A 24,409-nucleotide genomic window follows, 5' to 3' on the forward strand; every position below is an offset into this window, starting at 1 on the left:
AATTTCCTCACTTACTTTTTTCTACTAATAAACTGCACTGTCATAGCTAACTTGCTTTGTAAACATGTGAGCACGGCCAGCATAGATCAGATTTCAGCTTTACACTGAACTTCCCTCTGCCAATCAGTGAGAAGCAGTCATGTGGGAGGTTAACAAGCTTCCTTCTCCTCTGCCATGGCAAGGCTGACTGTGAGATAAAATTTATTACAACATAAGCATTTCTGAATAGATTGGAATTCTTGCAATGCAGGGTAAGGCTGCAGAGGCTGCATAATAGACAAAGAGCAGTGCGTAAATGGAATTTGATTTGTGGCTGACTATCCCACTTTAAGCAATACCTGTTGACTGGCTGTCCTGCTGATCCACTGCTTCTAATACTTTCACCCTGAAAAAGCATGCAGCAGATCAGGTGTTTCTGACAATATTGTCAGAACTGGCAAGATTAGCTGCATGCTTTTCTATTGCAATTCAGACACAGTTGCGGCCTAATAGACCAGTAGGGCTGCCAGGCAACTGGTATCGTTTGAAAGAAAATAAATATGGAAGCCCGGGGGTGGTGGGTGGGTTTAAGACACCAACTATAGATTGCCCTTCTTTTTACATTTTTGTCAGAGAGTCCAGCTAGTTCTGCCAGACCTCCCTAAATTTCACCGGGCACTTACGTCGGGAATACAGCACTTTCTTAAAATTAATAACCTCTAGGACCAGATATATCCAATGGAACACCTGTGATTGATCAGGGGAGAACCACATCAGAATGATCATCTTTCTGGCTAAAAACAGTGTTTCCCTTAGGAGTATTCTGTGATGGTATTGGCCATCTAGTTCCTCCATTATTCCAAAGTGGCATAATTTGGGTTCAAGGGTTATAATCATACTTAACCTGTCTGATAAAAACCGTACCACTAAAGTCCAAAAAACCTCCACAACGGGACACGACCAGATAAGGTGGACGAAATTCAGGGGAGGGTAGATGGGGATGGGGGTAGTCAGTGTATTTATGGATCGTTTTACCAGATCTCTAGGGTTTTCTTTCATAATGTGAAAGCATGTAGGCAGGTTGGTTGGCTTCTCCATAGAGTGCTTTAGTGAAGAATAAAGGTGATACTAAGAACAGGAAATGGACTAGTCCAAAGCCTGTCAGATCTGCAATATTTGACTGCCTACTGTAAGTGATAGCAAGATGGGAGAAAATAAATTACTAATGTATTTTATTCTAGGAGAAATGTACTTCTTATAGGTGTGTGGACGTGTGCATATTACCTTTTTTGCAATTGGGGTCCTTTAACCTGCTCAGTTACTGCAATACTGATCACTATGTGGATAGCTGTGCCTCTTTGGCTGCTGTTTCTTGCAAAGAAAACTGCATTCACTGATCACACTGTTCACATAAGTCTCACTGCTAGTTTATGCTTTAGGATTTTTTTTCTTTTCTGCAGCGTTCAATCCACACTGACTAATTTCCTTTTTGACATTTTATATTCATAGGTATTCCTTTGTTTGAAACCCCTCCAACTTTCTCTCCTCACTATGAGCTTGTCACTCAGTATGAGGTGGCTAAAGACAAGGAACCTGCACCTCTGAACCACAAAATGAGATTCTATGCAGTAAGTATCTAAGTATTAGCCAACCAACCTCTGAGCATTTTTTTTCTCTTGAGCTCAAAAGCCTTGTACATATGCTAAATGTTTCTTGGCCAAAGCAGACAGTAGGTACCGCCTCTGCTGAGCATCTAGCACGTGTACAGTGGTCAATGATCCCCCTCGGTGTGCTACTGCAGCTCTGTTGTATGACGTGCCGTTGTCCCTCCTCGCTCTTTCCTACCAATAGATTGAGTCACTAGCCTGCAGGCTAGCAAAAAGTCTTTACAGCCTCAGGTCCAAACCGTTGCCTGAAGGATCTAGTCCTGACTTCTGCTGGGCAGCAGTCCACTAGCCTTTAGCCTAGCAAAACGTCTGTACAGCCTCAGGCCCATACCGTCGCTTGAGGGATCAAGTGCGGATTCTTGCCAGGTTACAGCTCTTGTACGTGTGTACGAGGCTTAAAGAGAAGCTGAAATGAGAAGCGTCTCAGGTTCCATACTTACCTGGGGCTTCCTTAACCGCTTAAGGGCCACGGGCTTGAACCCCTGTAAAGACCAGGCCATTTTTTACAAAATGGACCACTGCAGCTTTAAGGCCTCGCTGCAGGGTAGCACAGCTCGGCACACAAATGATTCTCCCCCCCCCCCCCCCCCCCATCAACAGAGCTTTCTGTTGGTAGGCAATGATCGCTTCCCCAATTTAAAAAAAAAAAAAATAATAAATACATTTATCATTTTAATAATAACTTTGACTCTTTTTTTAAAAAAAATTTTCACAGCCCGTCCTCTCTCCCCCGCCACCCATTCACCGTGAAAGGCTGTTATAGGCATCAGCCGATCACTTCAGTGTTTCCCAGGGGGACAGCCATGTCACACGGCTGTCCCCAGTACATCGCTGCCATAGATCGCAATAATGCCCAAAAGCCTGGCCAGATTGCACTTCATCGCGTAGGCAAGTGCGCTCCTCCTTTGCACTCCCGTCCCTGGGAGTGTTCTGCGCCTGCGCAGTAATACTGCGTGAGCACAGAACGCCTCTCAGCCGCTGGAGTGCATCTGGCCGTGCATGTGCGACTTGCCCAGGCTTTCAGGCACTATTGTGGGTGACAGGAGACACTTGAGGTGATGGTGAGGGACGAGTAGCCTCAAAGGGGCTTAAGGAAGCCCCAAGTAAGTATGGTACCTGAGGAACTTCTCGTTTCACGTACACTTTTAAAGCCAATGGGTACCGCTGTAAAAATAAAAAAAGTCAGAAACTCGCCTAAGGAGAGGGAAGGCTCGGTCCTAATGAGCCTTCCCTCTCCTCTCCCGGTGCCCTCGGTGCTGTGCTGGCTCCCCCGTTCGCATCTGCCGCTGCATGGACTTCGGAGGTCTTCGGGAGAACTCGGGCTTCCGAAGACGAGCCGCTCCATACTACGCATGCACGCGCGATTGCGTCATAGAGGACACTCGCGCATGCTTAGTATGGAGCGGCCCATCTTCGGGAGCCCGAGTGCTCCCGAAGGCTTCCGAAACATCGCTTCGGCAGTGGAAGTGGCAGTATTTGACCGAACTGGTCGAATACTGCTACGGGGATCCTGCGCGGGACCGGGCATCAGGAGAGGAGAGGGAAGGCTCATTAGGACCGAGCCTTTCCTCTCCTTAGGTGAGTATCTGACTTTTTATTTTTAAAGCGGTACACATTCACTTTAAGGGTTAAAGGGAAGTGTATGGATACACATCCATACCGAGTGTAAGTTTGGTAATATCTTGTTTAAAGTATTAATCTGACTAGTTTTGTTTTCTTTGAAGCCACCCTCACTCTATTTTTAGTCATAACACAAAATTTTAAACCTGAAGATTTATTTTACAGATTCTGGCCACAGCAAGCCAGTTCCATTGCCAGTTCTTGGAAGATGAGTACTATTTCAAGAACAGAAATGAAGGCAAAATTGTAAGACAGAGTAGAGCCTGGGACTCGCTTGCAATTGCAAAACGCGTTTTTGAGAGCGATTCTGCCTCTTCGTGGAATTATTTCAGGGAAAGTGATTTTTGGGCCCATCTTTCCCTTATAAAGATTGCTCTGAAAATGCTGCATGCAGAGCGATTGCCGTTTCAGCAAAATCACAATTGCTCCAGTAGATCTATGGCCATTCACTTTCAGCAGCGAAGTGCTTTTGGAATCATTGGTGAATCTTTGAAAACATACAGTGCTGCCCATAATTATTCATACCCCTGGCAAATTTTGACTTGGTTACTTTTATTCAACCAGTAATTTTTTGACGGGAAATGACATAGGTGTCTCCCAAAAGATAATAAGACGATGCACAAGAGGCATTATTGTGCAAAAAGAAACATTTCTCAGCTTTTATTTACATTTGAGCAAAAAGTGTCCAGTCCAAAATTATTCATACCCTTCTCAATAATAAAAAGAAAAACCTTTATTAGCTATTACAGCCATCAAATGCTTCCTATAATTGAAGACCAGCATTTTGCATGTCTCCACGGGTATTTTTTGCCCATTCCTCTTTAGCAATGAGCTCCAAATCTTTCAGGTTGGAGAGTCTTCTTGCCACCACTCTGATCTTTAGCTCCCTCCACAGATTCTCTATTGGATTCAAGTTAGGACTCTGGCCGGGCCACTCCAAAATGTTAATGTTGTCTGCTAACCATTTCTTCCCCACTTTTGCTGTGTGTTTTGGGTCATAGTCATGCTGAAATGTCCATTGGTGGCCAAGGCCAGGTTTCTCTGCAGACTACCTGATGTTGTCGTTGAGAATCCTCATGTATTTCTCTTTTTTTGTTTTTCATGGTGCCGTTTACTGTGATTAGGTTCCCTAGTCCATTGGCTGAAAAAACAACACCAAAGCATTAGGTTCCTGCCGCCATGTTTGACAGTAGGGATGGTGTTCTTTGGGTTGAAGGCTTCTTTTTTATGCTAAATGAAGGAAACCATCATTGTGACCAAACAATTCAATTTTTGTTTCACGGAAGACCAGAAGTCTTCTTCTTTCTCCAGATGAGCATTTGCAAAGGCCAAGCGAGCTTTTGTGTTCCTTACCTGGAGAAGTGATGTCCTCCTTGTTCTACATCAGTGGAACCCAGCAGTAGGCAGTGTCTGTTGGATTGTCTCCCTTGAGACATTGTCACCAGCAGAGCCCAGATTCACCAGGATGACCTTGGTGGTCATCCTTGGATGGTTCTTTATCACCCCTCTCACTATCCTATCCTCCTGGCCTGCACAGGTGACACTTTTGGCCTCTGACCACGCCCTCTCAGATTTTCCACAGTGTGGAACATCTTGTATTTTTAATAATACTTTGCACTGTAGCCACTGGAACTTGAAAACATTTAGAAATGGCTTTGTAGCCCTTTCCTGACTTGTGAGCAGCCACAATGCGCAGCCGCAGGTCCTCACTGAGCTCCTTTGTCTTAGCCATGACTGTCCACAAACCAACTGCAGTGAGCTGCTGTTTTTCACCTGTTGCATTGATGAACAGCTGTTCCCAATTAATCCTGGTAATTTGGATGCTTTAGAACAGCTTGGACTATTTGGAATGGTATAGACCTTTGGATTTTCCCAGAGACTGTGACAGTTTGGGAAGGGTATGAATAATTTTGAACTGGACACTTTTTGCTCATATTTAAATAAAAGCTGAGATCCCCCCCCCCCCCCACACACACACACAATAATGCCTCTTGTACATCGTCTTATTATCTTTTGGGAGACACCTATGTTCTTTCCCATCAAAAAATTACTTGCTGGTTGAATAAAAGTAACTTTAATTCAAAATTTGCCAGGGGTATGAATAACTATGGGCAGCACTGAAAATCACTGCTGGAAGCACTGAAGTGGCACTAGAGAAAAATTTTAATCGGATATGGCATATATGGATATATCATGATGCCTAACATTTAGGTTTATTAGTCGCATTCCAACACAGGGCGGCATATGAACACTGTACTTCTATGACTGTGCTCTTTTCTTGGTAATGTAATAAACTCCCCATTTATCCGAAATATACCTTTCTTTTTCAGTCTCTTCCAGGCCAGCAGCATTGCTACTTCCTCAATAAAGATGCCCCCCTCCCTGACGGGAGATGCCTCCAGGGGACGCTGCTGAGTAAGATTCCCTTCCAGCACCCTGGCCGTATTCCCACAATCCTCAACCTCATCCGCCACCAAATGGCCTGCAACACTCTGATAGGAAGCTGTGTGAAGCGTACTGTTTTAAAAGAAGGTGAGTTACTGTTTCTGTTGTAGCAACTGTGAAAACCACCTCTCAATGGAGTTGATTCATTAAACTGCACTGCTACAGCAGCGCAACTTCAATTGAACAGCACGAGTTACAAATGCCCAAGCAGTAGTGCTGGGTAGCGTGCGCTCCTAAATTATGCGTGCTCCTTTTTAAAGTACCGGCCACTCCTAGTGCGAGATGTGAGGTTGCTTTAACCATTTCAGCTGCCCGGACGTGAAGCTCACGACCGGGCGGCTGCTCTGCTGCGGTGCCGCGTGGAGAGCCCTGTGGTGTCCCCCGGTAGCCCTGGGATCAATGAACGGGAACATGGTTCCCGATCACCGATCCGTGTCCCCCGCAGAAAAAACCGAAGCGCTCTTACAAGAGGCTTCAGTCTTTCTGCGTGTCAAAATTTCCGCATCTCCCTAGTGCTTCCGCTTAGCGAGAAGCACAAGGAGGGAAAAAAACTGAAGGTGGCCATCTTGTGGCAAAATAGTAAAACTACATCTACATATTTGTTACATTACAATTTACACATATAACAACATTAAAAATTAACGGTTTATTTCCCACACCAAAATATTACCCAAATAAAATCTTTAATGGAAAAAAAAAATTACAATAAAAAAAAAGACATAAATAATTGCCTAAGGGTTTGAACTTTTTAAATATGCATTTGAAGGGGGTGTACTACGAACATTTTTTAAATTATAAGCTTGTAAATAGTGGACGCAAAACGGAAACAATGCACCTTTATTTACAAAATAAAATATTGGCGCCATTCATTGTGATAGGGACAAAATTTCAATGGTATAATAACCGAGACAAACGGGCAAATAAAATACATAGGTTTTAATTATGGTAGCGTGGATTATTTTAAAGCTATAATGGCTGAAAACTGAGGAGAAATTAATTTTTTCCATTTTTTCCTTATTAATCCTGTTAAACTGCATTTATAAAAAAAAAAATAATTCTTAGCAAAATGTACCACCTAAAGAAAGCCTAATTAGTGGCGGAAAAAACAAGATATAGATCAATAAATTGTGATAAGTAGTGATAAAGTTATTAACGAATGAATGGGAGGTGAAAATTGCTTTGATGCATAAGGTGAAAAATCCTTGCGGGCTGAAATGGTTAATACACCTTGATTGGGCCAAAATGCTGCCTGTCACGCAGCGCATACAACTTGGGGGCTTTCTGCAAGCCCGCCTGAACCACCTTTGGCGCTGTACTAGCATACTGACGGTTCTGGATTGGGCAATGGTCGTGTCACTTATATGCACACAGAACCATTGCCCAATCCAGAACCATCAGTATGCTAGTACAGCACTGCTATTGGAGCCAAAGGTGGTTCAGGCGGGCTTTCAGAAAGCCCCTAAGTTGTATGCGCTGCGTGACAGGCAGCAATTCGGACCAATCAAGGTGTATTAAAGCAACCTCACATCTCGTGATAGGAGCGGCTGGTACTTTAAGGGGAGCGCACGTAATTTAGGAGCACATGCTACGCAGAAGTACTGTGCTCGGGCATTTTCCACTTGCGCTGCTCAATTTAATTTGCGCAGCTTAATGAATCAACCTCATTATTCCCTACTGGGCTGATACCTACATATTATAAGCATAATAAATTGCATGGTCTGTTTGTCCACAATCGCAATGTATGCTGATTTCTTCTGTTTCTGCCTTGCAGACTGCCCTAACCTCTTGCAGTTTGAGGTTTCGCCTCTTTCTGACTCCTGCATTAGCATCTCCTTCCAGCATCCTGTCAATGACTCTTTAGTGTGCGGTAAGTGCTTGGGGCATGGAAAGATTCCTGTAGACTGTTAATTACTGCATCTCTTTAGTGTACAATAATAGCATCAGTGTTAGCTATGTTATTTCAGCAGAGAAGCATGCTTTTAGTTTGTTTGTGGTTAAACCTGAATCTTAACAAAACAAAAAAAAAACCTCGGTAGTGGGAACCTCTGGATGGTCCAGAGACTTCCCATCTTCCAAAGCCTTTCCAATCCTGTGCTGGGACCCCTTTTACAATCTTGGAAATTAAAGTCAAAGATTGGCACTCCCCTCCATGTACTCCCCTGCACAGATGCACAGTACAGCCTGCGCAGTATCATGTAGCCGCTCAAGCATGGACCTCTTAGTTCACAATCTTGTCTAATCCCTTAAGGATTAATAAAATGATCCTGGGATGTGATGCTTTAACATTAGACACTGCTGTCATCAGGAGATCGTTCACGTATGAAATGAGTCTCATTCAGTGAGTAGAGTACCACCATTATGGCCACCATGATTTTTTAGAAGACCCGCTGTATGGTCACCATGATCTTTTGGAAGACCCACTGTATGATCACTATAATCTTTTGGAATACCCACTGTATTGTCACCATGATCTTTTGGAAGATCAGCTGTATGGTCACTATTATCTTTTGAAAGACCTGCTATATAGTCACCATAATCTTTTGGAAGACCCACTGTATGGTCACAGGTCAAAATGAAAGGGCAAGAAAATGAAACGGTTGGTCTTGAAGTGTACAAATCTTTGCTAGTTTGTGTAGATTGTCATGTGGAAGCGGACAGCCTTGATTTCATTTGAAGGGCAAACTGCATACTGACTGGAACATTCTGATTAATTGCTATATATGCAGTTATTAGAATTATTTGCTGCTGGGCAGACATACTTTATAGTTTACTGATTCATTCTACAAAAGCTTAGGTTCATCTATATTAGGAATGCCGAAAAAGCACATGCATTGAACGTAATAAACCGTTCTGATAAAGAAAAATGCATGAACTTTGACAAAAAGTGAAAAGTCGTTATTGTATTGAGTGAAAAGGCTTGGTAATCTATTCAATCTATTCAAAATGAAAACTGCATTTCATGCACATGGACCCCTGTGTTTTAAATCTGTCCCTTTGTAAAAAAAACAAAAACAAACCTGAAGCCAAAGGTTTAGCTGTACAGTAGGCAACAGGCACTTTTTCAAGGAGAACCTATATGGCAGCCTCCATATCCCTCACTACAGGGTAACTTTACTTGTGCTAGAGCAGTTATTTTTCTTTCTACTTCAGTGATAATGCTTTCTGAAACTGATATCTATTGTTTTTTTTCTACAGTTGTTATGGATCTTCAGGATTCCACCCATGTGTCTTGTAAACTGTACAAGGGTCTGTCTGACGCTCTTATCTGTACTGACGATTTCATCACCAAAGTTGTCCAGAGGTATGTTCGTATTCTCTGCTTATGTTAATACCTTACCCACGACTGTATCATTTCCTTCTTTTCAGTGCGGGTTATTTTGTACTCTTAAAGTACAGTTATCGGAGAACTATGGGCTGTCATTTTACTTTAAAATAGGTAGTTTCCTGACTATAATGCTCATCCTCTGGCTGTAATACATTCTAGAAAATGCACTTGGTATAAGCAGGGGAATCGGGTTCTACCCTTTCTCTGCCCCTCTGTTTGCATGCTGCATGCTTGTCCAGGTGATTGACTCAGAAAGCACTTTAGGCAGGTATTCAGCATTACACCTGGGGGAAAAAAAGCAGCGCAAGTTAAAATATCAGCCCGCTGTGTAGCAACTTACGCGTGTTCCTTTTAAATAACTCCCTCTTCTTTAATTCCACCCTGAGCCCCATCTGGTCTAGTGGTTTTCTAGGACGTGATCCACACACTTTGATTGGCCCAATAGGCTGCCTGTCACTTGCTTTCTTTGATAGTCTGTTGACTTTTAAGTTTGCCCTGTCCTGGAACTAAGTTTGTGGCATGTCTAAAGTTGTATCTGCAGATAAAACATGCATAGAATTTGTTAACAAAAGTAAAACCAATACAGATTGATGTACCGTATCTGTGCTAACTGTATTGAAAAAAAAATGTAACCTCCTTGACATTCTGATAATTTCTGGATTTGTTTGGGTCTAAAAGCAGTGTATTTTTGTTAGCTTTGACACCCTACCCTACAATTCGGAACTAATCCTACTCCATATTCCCCCCCCCATTTAAGCAGCCCTCCCCACAGAACTCACCTCCCCCAGATCCAGATACGTGCTGCAATACTTCCTCCTGTCCTCCTTCCTCCTGTCCTCCTTCCCCCAGATCCCCTGTGCTCTATCTCCATGGTTGGCGCTCTGTCCGTCGGCATGTGACAGATGGCAATTTCACTCGAGAGATCGAGAGCCTTGTAAGACGCGGAGGAGACTGTTCTAAAGCCGGGAAAGTGACCCGCACCGGCATTCACAGGAGACACCGACCCACTGGGGTCGGCGATCCTTAGAAGCTGCCAGCAGGACACCGGAGAGAACTGAAGCTGCGACAAGGGACCCAAATGACATCTAGGGGCTGGAAGAAGCCCCAGGGAAGTAAAGATAGATTTAATATTTCGTCTCAGATGTCCCTTAAGAAACTTTGATGACTTGTAGTTTACCTCTGTTATTAGTGACTGACATTACAATCTCTGGAGATGTCATACAGGTCCATCCAAAAAGGGCAGAAAAGCCTGTGCTGCTTGATATACCGTATTTTTCGAAATATAAGACGCACTTTTTCTCCCCAAAAAATGGGGAGTGAAAGTCCCTGTGCCTTATATTCCAAAGACAGGGAACCCCCAACTTAAAAACGCCCGCCGATACAAACCGCCTACCCGTCGCTACGTTGGGGACTCCCTGCCTTGTCCCCCTGTGTGGTCCGCTCATGTCTCCGCTCCCCTGAGTAACAATAAGGGCAGAGTGACTCACCTTCCTATGGATTCCAGCGCTGGGTGGTCCTCTCCGCCTCCATCATGTCAGCGCTACCCCTGTAAAAGAATTGTTAGTGGCAGAGCTAAAGAGAGTGTGTAATATTTTTAGGATAATTGGGGTTTATTTTGTGGAGGGGAAGGGGATGGGGGGGATGGGGAGATTAGCATCAAAAAAATTTATATTTACTGACTATTACAAAAGCCTCATTTTTTGGAGCTCTGCCTGAAGGTTTGACAGGTAACTTTTTTGGCCAGAAAATACAAGGAACTCTAAAGGTGCGTACACACACACTACAGCAGCCAACGACGGGTCCGTCGGCACCTCCCGCTGGGCGGGTTTTCAGCAGACTGCCTTATCAGACTGCCGGATCGTTCAGCCTTATCAGTCCGCCAACAGTGCGTACACACGCACTACAGTCTGCTGAAAGTCCGCCCAGCGGGAGGGTCCGACGTACCCGTTGTTTGCTTCTGTAGTGCGTGTGTACGCACCTCAATTATACTGGGTTTACACCATACAATTTTCTGGTAGATTTTCTGTTAGAATGCATAATTAGATTATTTTCTGTAGAGAATGGTCATTATCTCTGGTGCATTGTCTTCTGTTTATCTCCTGCTGAGTAGAACAATGCCTAATTGCTCGGCAGATAGATTGTAAGATAGATACATTTGCAACATGTTGAACTTTATCTATCTGGCAGGTAAATCTAACAGAAAATTGCATGGTGTAAACCCAGCATGAGGGATGGCTCACACTTGAGACACTATTGGGGGGCTTTCTGATCGCCGGCGAATGCAATTTAACCCTTTGAGGGTGATCCCAATGCAGCATTGCGATTTGTATTAAATTGCAATCACATTGCATGCAAAATCTTTGGAACAATTTCCATTTGAAGGAATGTGTACAAATCCACATTCCTTCAATGGCGCTTGGAAAATCACTTTGCAAAATTGCAGTCGCTTATCGATTGTGATTAGCAAGTGTGAACAATGCCTTAAAGTGAAAAACATTCCATCGCAAACACAAAGCCTCTAGATTGGGGGATATATGAGGACTAGGAAAGGTTCTGTTTTTTCGCATTAAAATTCACATTTATGTGTACATTTTCCCATGCTCTGGAAACCTGCATTACAAAATTTGCACACGAACGCAAATTATAATGCGGAAGAAACATGTTTTCTGCCAAAAAGCTGGAGAGTGGGGAAAATTCAATTCAATGTATTTTTGGCATAATTTTGTGTTTGAAACTTCATTATGGTGTACTCAAAATGTATAGACCCTTGCTTGACACATTTTCGTAAGTTACAGGCAAAATTTCAAATAAATGAATTGAACCACTTTTTTTGCACAGAAATGCAGCTGAAATTGAAAGCCAAGGAGGTTAATAAAGTTCAGTATGTAAATTGTGCGGCCTTCCATCACTCATTTCCAATACGATCATATTAACTACATCCTGAATGATAACTGAGATTGAATGTATAATTTTGGCTAAATAAACCATACTTCAGTGCTTGCAGCACACCAGAAAAATGTAACCAAGAATACCACTTTCAGTTAACAACGCTTGGCATCAAAAATGTAATATAAACCCCTAATGAGTTGCTGGGGGAGGGGTGCTAAGGACTATAAGGGCATTCTATGTATTAATTGCTCCGATAATCTACGTCAAACACTCTGGGGTCACCGAGTCATTTGAGTAGAACAAATGGCTCATGACACACTACAAGACTATAAATAGTGAGCTGGATCTCCCTGGTGCGTTGTCTGATCAAAATAGCTCAGGGACTCCATGTCATGGTCTTATAATAGAACCATGAGTAAAGCCTGCCCACTAATTAAGCATAAATGGCTAAAGAAGTAGGCTAAATCTCCACCATGTTCATCCACCGTTTCCATTTATCTATGGTGGATCGAGAGTTTTATTCATGTCAAAACACTGTATACAGTACAGTTACTTAGTCTTATTAAAAGATATTATTGCTATTTTAAAATTATCTTTACTTTTGAATCTGTAGCCAGTTAATACATTTCAAAAATAAACACAAATTGCCCCACCCCCTTTGTACCCTTGTAAAAACCAGTTTGTGTACACAAACTATGAGAAGTACATTTCTTATAAAGTAAAATGCTCTATAAATTACTTTTCTCCTATGTTGCTGTCGTTTGCAACAGGTAGACACAAATCTGTCAGACGTTGGACTAGTTTATCTCCTCATGGGGATTCTCAGCTTTTCCTTTATCCTTCACAAAAGTATTCCCTGGAACAGATCTATACGAACATGCTGGATGGCCTCCCTATTCTTGCAGTTCAGACTAATAACTGTTGTTCAGTAAAACACTCAGTTAAAAAACCCTTCAAGAAACCCCTGAGGAGACAGATCCACCAGGTGGACCTGTCAAAACCAGCCTTATCAGCCTGCCGACAGACTACACACTGGCAAACTGTCGGCAGATTGGCCGCCCCACGGGCGGGTCTGATGACCCATCGTTTACAGGAATCCGGTGTGTGTACGTGCCTTTAATCCTCACTCTGCCTCTCCTTATGCTATGTACACTCCATTGAATTTTCCGGCAGATAGATGGGTCGAACCGATTATTGATGACATCCAATCAGATCCCGGTCCATAACTGGATCGATTTTCCAATCACTACTGGCCAAAATCAATCTCATTATCGATCACAAGTAGAGCGGACATGTCGGAAATAATCATTTCGGCCCGTCGTTCTGCCAGGAAGTTGAATGATGTGTACATAGCATTAGTAAACTAAGCCCTGCCTTGGGCACCAATGCAGTCCACTTCATGGGAGGCAAGTCAAAGTGCAATCCCTGCTGCAGCCACACCTCCCAAGTGACTGAGAGCATATTTGTTGGTTTTCAGTCACTGGGAAGGTGTGATAGCATCAACCCCTACATGACATGGACTGCATAGGGTGAAGAGTGCACAGATGAGCAGTAAAGTTGGATGAAACTCACTTTTTAAAACTCTTGTACCTATTGTTATGTGCAAGAGTAGTTGTTTAACATTTATCTCCCCCATATATATATAATATATTTACCTGACTGATCCCCCAGTATGATTATAGCAGAGTTTTGAGCAGAAAGGAGTTCTGAAAACACCCTCCCACTCCTCCCTGACTCCTCCTTCATAGTACTGCGTCATTGTGGTAATGGCTGATGCATCACTCATTCATGGACCCGTACTGCATGGATTTCCACTGGCCCAAACACACTGACGTCACAGTGACTGACAGTGTGCTTGGGCCAGCGGAAAGTCGCACAGCACGGCCCACTAATGAGTGACGTGTCATATGTTGCTACAGTGACATATCACTAAGAAGGAGGTGGGGCGGGCGGGAGTGTGTCTTTAGAACTTCCTTTCATTTGGCACTCTACTACATTCACACTGAGGGATTAGCCAGGTAATTATTAACTGGTATTTATCTGTATACAGTAGATAAAAAGGGGGGGGGGGGGATCAATGTTAAACAACTACTCTTGTACCCATCAATAGGTGCAAGAATTTTAAAAAGTGAGTTCCATCCCACTTTAATAGTAAGGATTTGGCCACCAAGTGATCTGTTACAACTGTAAGTTAAAAATTTTATAGTGCAACATTTTTTTAGTTTTGCAATATAAATGTCAAGGCTTAGATTTTTATTAAATTCAAGAAAAAAAATGGTTGAACCAGTGCTTTAATTTATTTTTTATGTATTATTATTAGCAATTTTAGTTGTAATATGTGGAAAAATAGTTACCTTCTAGTGTGTAAGTGAACTTTTACATGACCTTCTGCCTAGACTGCCTTTCTATTTATTAACTTACTTTACTACAGTATAAATAACCATTTCTAGTGACTGTGGCTGTTTTAACTGTATAGAGTCAGGTAGGCTAATAGCAATAAAGGCTAGTGCAAGATTATCACCAACTTTTTAGGTAAAAATTATTTTACACTTGGATATGAGTAATTTTGATGTTCATGGTTTGTAGTCAAGTTGCTTATATATCAGATTCACATATATCTAATTTCTCCTTTCCGTTTCTCTTGTGTTGCAGGTGTATGTCGATCCCAGTTACCATGAGGGCTATTAGAAGGAAAGCAGAGACCATTCAGGCCGACACACCAGCTTTGTCTCTTATTGCTGAGACTGTGGAGGACATGGTGAAAAAAAACCTTCCTCCAGCCAGCAGTCCAGGCTATGGCATGACAACTGGATCAAATGCCCTAAGTGGAATCACCACTCCAACCAGCTCATATTCGTCAGGACCCATCACTTCACTTTTCAACATGGGAATGAAGGAGCGACATGATTCATCTAGCCATGGAGATGACTTCAGCAAAGTGTCTCAAAATCCCATCTTAACCAGCCTTCTGCAAATCACAGGAAATGTTGGAGGAAGTCTTGGCTCAAGTCCAACACCTCCCCATCATACTCCACCCCCTGTGTCCTCACCAGCAAGTAACACTAAGAACCATCCTATGCTGATGAACCTGTTGAAGGACAATCCAGCACAAGACTTCTCCTCTTTGTATGGAAGTAGCCCCCTGGAGAGGCAAAATTCTTCTGGGTCACCTCGCACAGAACTAGGTCCATCTGGTACTGGAAAGCCCAAGAAAAAGAGACCCAGAACAGGGGCAGAAAAGATGAAAAATCAGACTGAAGATGAATTCCAGAGGGAACTTTTCTCTATGGATGTGGACTCTCAAAATCCAATATTTGATGTGAGCATGACAGGAGATGCACTGGATACACCTCACATCACCCCAGCACCTAGCCAATGTGGCACACCACCAACAGTCTATCAGCAGCCCATGTCTCATTCCCAGTCTGGTATGCAGAGAATGGTGCGGCTTCCCAGCACAGACAATATGATTCCAGATGTCACAGATATCCTCTCAGACATAGCAGAGGAAGCGTCAAAGCTTCCAGGTGCTGGAGAAGATTGTCCCAACCTTGGGACTCCTGTCAGAGACTCTTCTAGCTCTGGACACTCTCAAAGCACTTTGTTTGATACAGATGTGTTTCCAGTGGATGGTTCTGGCAATGGGGATAATCCATATGCAGATCCTGCTGATCTCATTGCAGAGGCCAACGGCAGCCCTAACAGTGACTCTTCAAATAATTTCTTCAACAGTGTGGACTTTAATCCAGAGCTATTGAACAGCCGAAGCGATTTTACTGATGACTTCAATGAAGACAGCAGCCAGAGTGATGATCATGATTTTAAGGACTTTCCTGGTCAAGGGCTAGCATCACTGGGTGTAGTTTCAGGAATCCCAGTTGATGGGAGTGAAGGCAAGTATAAGGTAGGGCTAGGAGCTGAAACCATAGATTTCAGCATCATTGGAGGTGGTAAAGGACTAAGTGCAGTAGATATGATTGAAGCACATAGTAGAAGTCAAAGCCCTTTACTTGGAGGAGAATTAACAAAAGATAGGCCACAAAAACAGAGGGTTAAAGAGGGCAGCAATGGTGGAGGGGGTGGAGGAGCTGTTAGTGGGATTCCAGGAACAGGGATAGATACAAAATCTGGAAAACGTAGCAGGACACCTTCTAGTGATGGTAAAAGCAAAGATAAACCACCTAAGCGGAAAAAAACAGAGTCAGAAGGAAAGTCACCTTCACATATTGCCAGTCGGCCTTTCACCCCTCCGACCAGTTCTGGGGGTTCAAAGTCTCCAGGCACGTCAGTAAGATCGCAAACTCCACCTGGCATGGCCACTCCTCCAATACCCAAAATCACCATTCAGATTCCGAAAGGCACAGTAAGTGTTGGTAAACCGTCTTCCCATAGTCAGTATTCAAGCAGTGGTTCAGGAAATTCATCTGGTAGCAAAAGCCATCATGGGCACTCCTCGTCATCCTCTTCAAGTTCAGGGAAGATTAAAAACAGCAAGTCTGATGGATCTTCTAGCATGAAGATAGGAGGCGGAACAAGTGGAATGTACTCTGGACAAACAGGATCAAATAGTAGCCAGACCAAAAGTGGTTCTCAGTCCCTTAGCAAGCAAGGATCCTCTCCAATAACCAAGCATGGCATAGGCAGTGGAAACAGCAATTCTGCTAGTAGCAAAACCAAACCGCAAGGAAAGCCATCAGTGTTAATGAACCCTTCACTTTCCAAGCCAAACATCTCTCCTTCACACTCCAGGCCTTCCGGAGGTTCTGAGAAGTTATCACCAATGAAACCAATGCCAAGCACTCCACCGTCCTCAAAAGCCAAGTCCCCAATTGGCTCTGGCGGTTCTCATATGTCAAGTGGAAGTTCTAATTCCACTTTGAAATCCTCATCAGGTCTTGTATCTTCAGGATCTCTTTTACAGAAACCAAATTCTTCCTCATCTTCATCCTCTTCCTCTTCTTCCTCATCCTCCTCTTCATCATCATCATCCTCTTTTTCAGGTGGTTCCAGTGTCTCTCAGAATGTTCATGGTAGCTCAAAAGGGAAGTCTCCCAGCAGAAATAAGAAGCCTTCACTTACAGCTGTTATAGATAAGCTGAAACATGGGGTGGGTACTGGAGGCCCTGGTTCAGAGGATTCAGTGGAGGGAACAGGTGGGGGAGGTAACCCTGGAGCACCCAGTCACGGAATGTCCTCAAAACATGGACTTGGAGGTGATTTTACAGCAAAGCGTGAGAAGAATGATAAAGACAAATCAAAAGTTTCAGGGTCTGGGGGATCCTCTGATCCTACCAAGAAAGGGGATTCCAAGGGGTCAGGGAGTACTGGAGTAGCTAAAATTATCATCAGCAAACATGATGGAGGTTCACCTAGCATCAAGGCAAAAGTAACTCTACAGAAGCCCGGGGAAGGAGGTGGAGATAGCTTGAGGTCACAAATGCCTAAGAGTTATGGCTCTCCTTTGATCAGTGGGTCAACTCCAAAGCATGAGCGTTGCTCACCAAGCCACAACAAATCACCAGCATATACCCCACAAACTCATGACAGTGAGAGTGAGTCTGGGTCCTCCTCAGTTGCCGAAAAATCCTATCAAAATAGTCCCAGCTCCGATGATGGAGGTGGTGGCAGCCGTGCTCAGCAAGAGTACAGTGCTGAAAAACATAAAAAGCACAAAAAAGAGAAGAAGAGGCTAAAAGACAAGGATAGGGATCGAGAAAAAAAGAAGTCTTATAGCATGAAGCCTGAAAGCTGGTCTAAATCCCCTATTTCTTCTGACCCAGCACTTTCTATGGGAGGAGGCTCTCTGCTGTCTTCAGACAGAGCAGCTCATCCCAGTCCAACTTACCTAATGGGTGAAGATGACGATTTAATGGACGAGGCTTTGCTAGGGAACTGAACTGTGTATCTCATAATATCTGGAATGGGTGTGCTGGCTATGCGTGTTCTTTTAATTGTATGTACAGTATGTCCTTTTTCTGCCTGTAGGTCTGCCTTGCAGTGGAATGCATCACTTGACTCATTTGGTGGTGAATAGGACTAGTCCACTTTTTTAAATTGGCCCATTTTAAATATATAATAACTTATAGCGATGACAGAAAAGTCCAAGATATAAAAATGCATTTTCTGCCACTTTTTAACTTGTATATTAAAAGGAAGTATTCACTTAGTGGAGGGAAGAGATTTTTACTAGGAACAGTAGGCCCTACAGGTGTGGGGGGTGCCTCAGTGGTATTACGAATTGTTGTTTGAGAGTATTAGACCAGTTAACAGAAAAGATGCTCCATTGTGTCCTTGTGACAGATCCACTTTAAAACCCTTCAGTATTTTTAAGTAAAGGCACCAATTTAAGGTGCTGCTAAGAAGTGTAACGTTGTGAGAATGTGTCATATGGATGTAAATATTTTAATCGATATAAGACTTGTAAAAGGTCTACCGTACACAGTACTCATCTTGCTAAATACGCAAGCCTTTTCTTCGAAGGTTTAGGAAAGGCTGCGCATTACGCACCAACTAAATTTCAGCTGTGATTAAAATGCCTTATTTTTTAAACATCCCACTCATTTGTATTCCTGGTTTGTTTGTAATAATTATATTTTAAGAAGTTTACATTTTATGTTCTGTAAATACCCTTCCTTTCCTATGTGTAAATAATTCTGATTATTCCTTTTTTTGTCATTTTACTCAAAAGGACTTTTTGAAAAGAGTTCAGGAAATGTTTGTTATGAAAATAAAACATTTGGTATGAAACTCGTTACAGTGAGATCTTATTTTTAAGTTACTGCAGGTCCCCAAGTAGCTATTTGGCTGGTGATGTGATACGGAAGGTGTTTTAATATTGGGCTAAATTCGGTATGGTTCAGTAAAGCATGATTGCTTTAGATTTTACTTTTTTTTTTGTTTTTTGTTTTGTTTTGTTTTATTCTTGCCTTAGGTGACCGTTTCTGGCTTGTGGTGTATGCTGGTTTTTACTTCAGCTTCTGCATAGTTAGGGCTTAAAGTAAATCTGTCACAAATTGGCAATTGTAATTGTCTGAAACACTGATATGAAATTGCCCGTAGAGAGATGGCTTATCTTGGAATGAATGTTTTATTTGCTGTTTAGAATCTTGTTAAATAAACCTCTGGCTTTAGTAAACGTAGTCCTCATGTCCTGACCATGCGCCCGTATGACTATACAATGTGTGACCATTTCTGATATGGTAAACTTCTAATATAGTAAACTACTTAGTCTGGTCCCCTGCAGTTTACTATAAAGGGATTTTACTGTACTATCTTTGCAGTCAACATGCCGAAAGGTGCCAGAATTCGACATATAATTTCCAACATGTCTGATCTGATTTTCGATATTTTTTCTGATCAATTTCTCATAGAAGTGAATAGAAATTGATCGGAAAAACGATCGGAAAATCGATCAAGCAGTAAATCTGCTGAAAAATCTCATTTTGTATTCCCAGCATTAGAGATATTAGAAATATATGTTGCTGATGCTTATCTCTGTAGGTGTGATATACCCCTTACGTTTGTGCCTCAAAAATAGGTTTGAGAGGACATAAAGCACTCTAAGCAATACAGACCTCCAACCATTAGTAAGAAAAAGGGGCAAACAAATAAGTTACACGGAAACTTTTAATACAGCTTGATGCAGGGCAAAACTATGTATCTGCTGATCGTCCCATAGATAAGTGAAAATTTACTGCTGCTCCCAGCCACTCTGCCGATCGACAAACAGTCAAAAATCGATTTTGTGAATTGATGGGACAGGTGACAATGAAAAGATTACTGGTAGTAATTAAATCTGCTGAAAAAAAATCAAGCTTCCAGACTAGATTGGTGATTCAGATTATTACAAATACCTATTGAATGCACATTCATGACAGTTATACTTTGAAAAAAAAAAAACCAGTAGAATACAGTGGTATAGTTCCGATTCTCAAACCAAGTATTACTTCCAGATTCTGTTTTTTATTCCTTAATTCGTGCTAAACAGGTAATTTAGTTTATATTATTTGATATTTTTATCTAAGTATTACACTAGTTATCTTCCAAGCTCTCATGATGGGGTATTTCTGTTGTAGAGAGATTTAGCAAAACACTGCCCTCTTGAATATCCACAAGCAGATGTGTGACATCCCAAAGCAGTTTGTGCATTTGCCTAGCAGTGTTAGCCTTGTTTCTAGGACCATTCAGTCGACTGTTGTGCTGCTCAGGGTATTAAATAGGTGGTTGGAGTGGAAATGGTTGTCATACACGTCATACTATTTAGGCTGTTGTGACACCCAAAGTAGAGGAACAGTAGTTGGGCTACATTTCCCAGTATCACTCCATTACATATCTTAAACAGACTAACAATATAACGTATCATGCAGAACAGGCCAACAGATGCATCAAATCCTTGAACAAATATACAAAAAGGAAAATGAACAATGGAGGATTATAACCTTAGCAAAAGGAGATCATTTGTATATGGAAATGAAAAATTAGCTAGAAAGCAGTTGTTGAACTTGAGAAGTTTAGTTCCAAAGTAAATACTTGCTGTATCTTTTACATTTGTTGGGTTTTAATAACTAGAACAAGTTTTGCCTTTTAGCACTGCCGTATGTGTAATACTTATGTGAATGTGTGTGTGTGTGTGTGTGGGGGGGGGGGGGGGGGGTGTATGAGAGATTTTATTTCTTTTTATTGCCAAATAGGGTTTTTATCAATAGTAAATTATATAAATATTTGTCTACTTTCATAAGCATATTTGTAGAAAATGTAACCTAAAAAAACAGTATTTCAAAAATTGTCTCTGCCGTTCATTTTTTAAAACACCTTTTTCTTCCCAAATTAAAATGACCTAATATATATTCAGATTGTTCTTTTTGAAGAAATTATACATATGTAGCACTTATAATTTTTAATTCAGCAGATTAATAGTAATTTACAATATTACAGATTTATTATTACATTATTATTATTATTATTTTAGTATTAATATTGCGGCATCTTCTGCAGCGCTTTATAGAATATATATATATATATATATATATATATATATATATATATATATATATATATATATATATATATATATATTATAGTCCCTACCTTAGCATGTAGAATGGTAGCCATGTTAAATAGCCCTATGTGGATTCATAGATTCCAAAAATCGCCCCACTTTTAAAATTAGAGATGATTTGATTACCTTTTCTGGCTATCACATTGCTAATTTTGTTAGTAAGCATCACAAGCAGCAGAAAAGGATGCTGTCTGTAATGCTGGGAATACACGGGTCATTTTTGAGCCAGTTAGATGGTCATTTCCGACATGTCCGATCTCCGGCCCGATCGTTTCGCCGAAAAAGATAAGAAAAACGAGCGGAAGATAAGAAAATCGACTGCCGAATCGAGCGGCGAAACGATCGAACAAGAGACTTGAGCGACAAAAAACAAGCTGTGTATGCCCAGCATAAGAGTTGTTTCCAGACTTGCAGTAGTAGTTATCCAAAATGAATGCACTTGCTTGTTTTGGATGTCCTTTCCCTGTACAAACATGTTGCTCGTCTCTCTGTGGGTCATTGTGCTTCAGTCTTTGAAGAATAGAGGACAAGCAGGAGCGAGCTACAGGTCCCTGCGGCGGTACAGTAGCTGTGGGGGGGGGGGGGGGGGGGGGGGGCATGGTCTGCCAGCATGCTCAACCGCTAAAAAACAGCTGGGGGACATTTGTACTTAATTGCGAAAGGTGACCAAGAAGATCTCAAATAATTGTTTCAGGTGACCTACGCTGAAAGTGTATACAGGCCTTTACTTGCATCTTAGATAAGACAATCAAAGTTTGAAATATATCTATATTCTAATAGGCCAAGTTAAAAATCACAGCTCTAGATAAAAGAAATGTAAACGTACGGTAATTGTCTATAAAAAAAAAAAAACCTGCAATGAAGTCTGTAAAAGCCAAAATAAACGGCTTGGTTTAGTGATAGTTCCATAATGTGAGCAGCCATACAAATGTTTCTGCTAGATTTTAGGAGTCTTCCCATCGGTGATGTGCCCAGTTGGTGCTTTGCTACCTGTGCTACTTTACTTTGCATGTATGGTTTAAATGTTAGAAATTACGTCACTTTCCCAGAAGACATCAGACCTTGAACTTTTTGACTAGACAACGGAAAATCCAGAGGAGCTTTTCCCAATGAAACCTTCTGTTTCTTGGCAAAATAATATTGTTAGAGAATATATTGTGATATGAAGGCAGTTATGCATACTTTGAATTTGGTTGACAAATCCACTTTGAGAGACATAGTACTTTATTGTTTAAAGGACAACTGAAGTGAGAGGAATATGGAGGCTGCCATATTTATTTCCTTTTAAATAATATCAGTTGCCTGGCAGCCCTGCCGATCTATTTGGCTGCAGTAGTGTTTGAATAACACCAGAAACAAGCATGTGGCTAATATTTTAAGATCTGACTATAATGTCAGAAACACCTGATCTGCTGCATGCTTATTCAGGGTCTATAGCTAAAAGGATTAAAGGAAGAGGATCAGCAGGATAGCCAGGCAACTGGTATTGTTAAAAAGGAAATAAATATGGCAGCCTCCATATATCTTACTTCAGTTGCCCTTTAAAGAGAACCAGAGACGAAGCACCTTCATGTATTTTACCATATATATCAATGGGAACATGACAGTAAACACCTACCCTGCTCTTTGTTTCATTATCCTCTTGATAAATCTGCCTGTTATCAGCGCTGATAAGAATCCCCAACTGAGCATTCAGTCTAGATTTTCCGGTATGATTATAGCCGAGTCAGTCTTCTGTGATGTCTTTTCAAGCCCAAGTCAGCCCCCTTGTGGCTCTAATGTCCTGCTATTTATCCTGGAAGCAGCAAAGCAGAGCCACAAGGGGGCAGGCTTGGACTTGAAAAGACATTACAGAAGACTGACTCGGCTATAATCATTCCGTCACAAAACTAGACTGAATGCTCAGTCGGGGATTCTTATCAGAGATGATAACAGGCAGATTTAGCAGAGAGGAATGAAACAAAGAGCAGGGTAGGTGTTTACTGTCATGTTCCCATTGATATATATGGTAAAATACATGAGGGTGCTTTGTCTCCGAATCTCTTTAAGCAGACCTGTGCATTTGTTTACCATTTTCTTTAGTATTGTCTTTACATATGATTATTACACAGTATGCATGTTGTTTGGTGGTACAGGTACAGAATGACTTGAAATGTTTGATGGCTCAGTATTAATGTGCAATTCACAAATGACCCCTCCTTGTCCAAAAAAATGGATGCATTGCATTTGTCACTTCAGCAAAGATCGGCAAGAGCAATGGCAGTCAGTTATCCCATGGATGGAAATATTTTTTTTTCAATGGATCTTTAAAACAGTCAGAGTTCTCTGTGGACAGTATGGCTTTGTTCATAGGCAGTATGGTCATTGTTCATAGTCAGCTATAAGTGCAGACTGGGTTTTGGTTAATCATACTGAGTGGTAGAATGGTATTGGGAATGAAATATCTAGTCGTAGCCCTGGATTGTAAGTGTGGTTGTGAATGACTAGCGCAGTTGATTTTCTAGATGATGTAGTATTTTGATGTTAGCATCCACTTTAAATATGGCTGCCTTTCTGGTAGTAAGCTGTATAATAATATATCCCCCATGTCTGTGTACCCCAGTAAAGAGAAACAGAAGACATTCACGAATGGAGAATCTGATGGTGTAATCATTTCGGAAGACGACCTTTCCAGAGAGAGATCGGGAGTTTGTCGGGGAAACCTGTAGTGCCTTTGGAATCTGTGCAATGGATTGTGTCCTCTCGCACTGATCCAGTGTAGTACGCACACATCGGTGTTTCATAACTCCTGCTTGGCTGAAGAATACAGCTTGGGATCAAAATTCAACTTAAGCTTATTGCTCTTCTGGTGGAGTTAACCTAAAAGCTGCTCATCTAGAACCTCTTTTGTTGCTAGCTCCAGTACTAAATCAGACCTTGCAACAACCTAGGAATATAATATATGTGAACACACAAGGACACATGCCTACAAAGTCCTGTCAAGTGCTTTTCTTTTTGGACAAGGGCATATTTGCCTTCAATGTATCTCCTGGTTTACTTTAAAAAGAACTAGGAGTTGGGTCAAAACATCTTCAGAATAGCTGAACTCTCATGTTTTAGGATGATGAAAATTAATGCAGACACATTTCCTATCCTGCTTGTGATACAAGCAGTGTATATATTGAGCATATGGACTTTTTCAACCTCTAATGTAATTACCTCAACAGCTTAGGAATAAAAGACCAGCTGCGAATTTGGAATTTGGTGGCCCAATTCCTATTTATACAACCAAATACTTGGAGTGACAATCTGTTATTATTCATACCACTTGAAAACCATGAGTTAATGGAACACTACAAGCTATGAAGACAGCCATTGTGTAGAAATTTTCAGTGCTGGTGGAATACATAAAACTACATAATAGTGCTCTTGTCCATCTTTAGAGGT

The 24,409-nt window shown here is 41.7% G+C and overlaps 1 protein-coding gene across 1 annotated transcript in view; it reads left to right on the top strand.

Moving 5' to 3' along the window:
* Positions 1-18,672, top strand: part of MED1 (mediator complex subunit 1) — a 63,169-nt gene extending 44,497 nt beyond the window's left edge. Inside the window, exons 13-17 of the mRNA XM_068263298.1 lie at positions 1,489-1,607; positions 5,597-5,798; positions 7,483-7,578; positions 8,907-9,012; positions 14,578-18,672. Of these exons, the coding sequence (XP_068119399.1) occupies positions 1,489-1,607; positions 5,597-5,798; positions 7,483-7,578; positions 8,907-9,012; positions 14,578-17,821 (3,767 nt within the window). The 3' untranslated portion in view covers positions 17,822-18,672. The remainder of the gene's footprint in view (positions 1-1,488; positions 1,608-5,596; positions 5,799-7,482; positions 7,579-8,906; positions 9,013-14,577) is intronic.
* Positions 18,673-24,409: the final 5,737 nt, after the last annotated feature.

This window comes from Hyperolius riggenbachi, chromosome 12, assembly GCF_040937935.1.
Source record: "Hyperolius riggenbachi isolate aHypRig1 chromosome 12, aHypRig1.pri, whole genome shotgun sequence".
NCBI lineage: Eukaryota > Metazoa > Chordata > Amphibia > Anura > Hyperoliidae > Hyperolius > Hyperolius riggenbachi.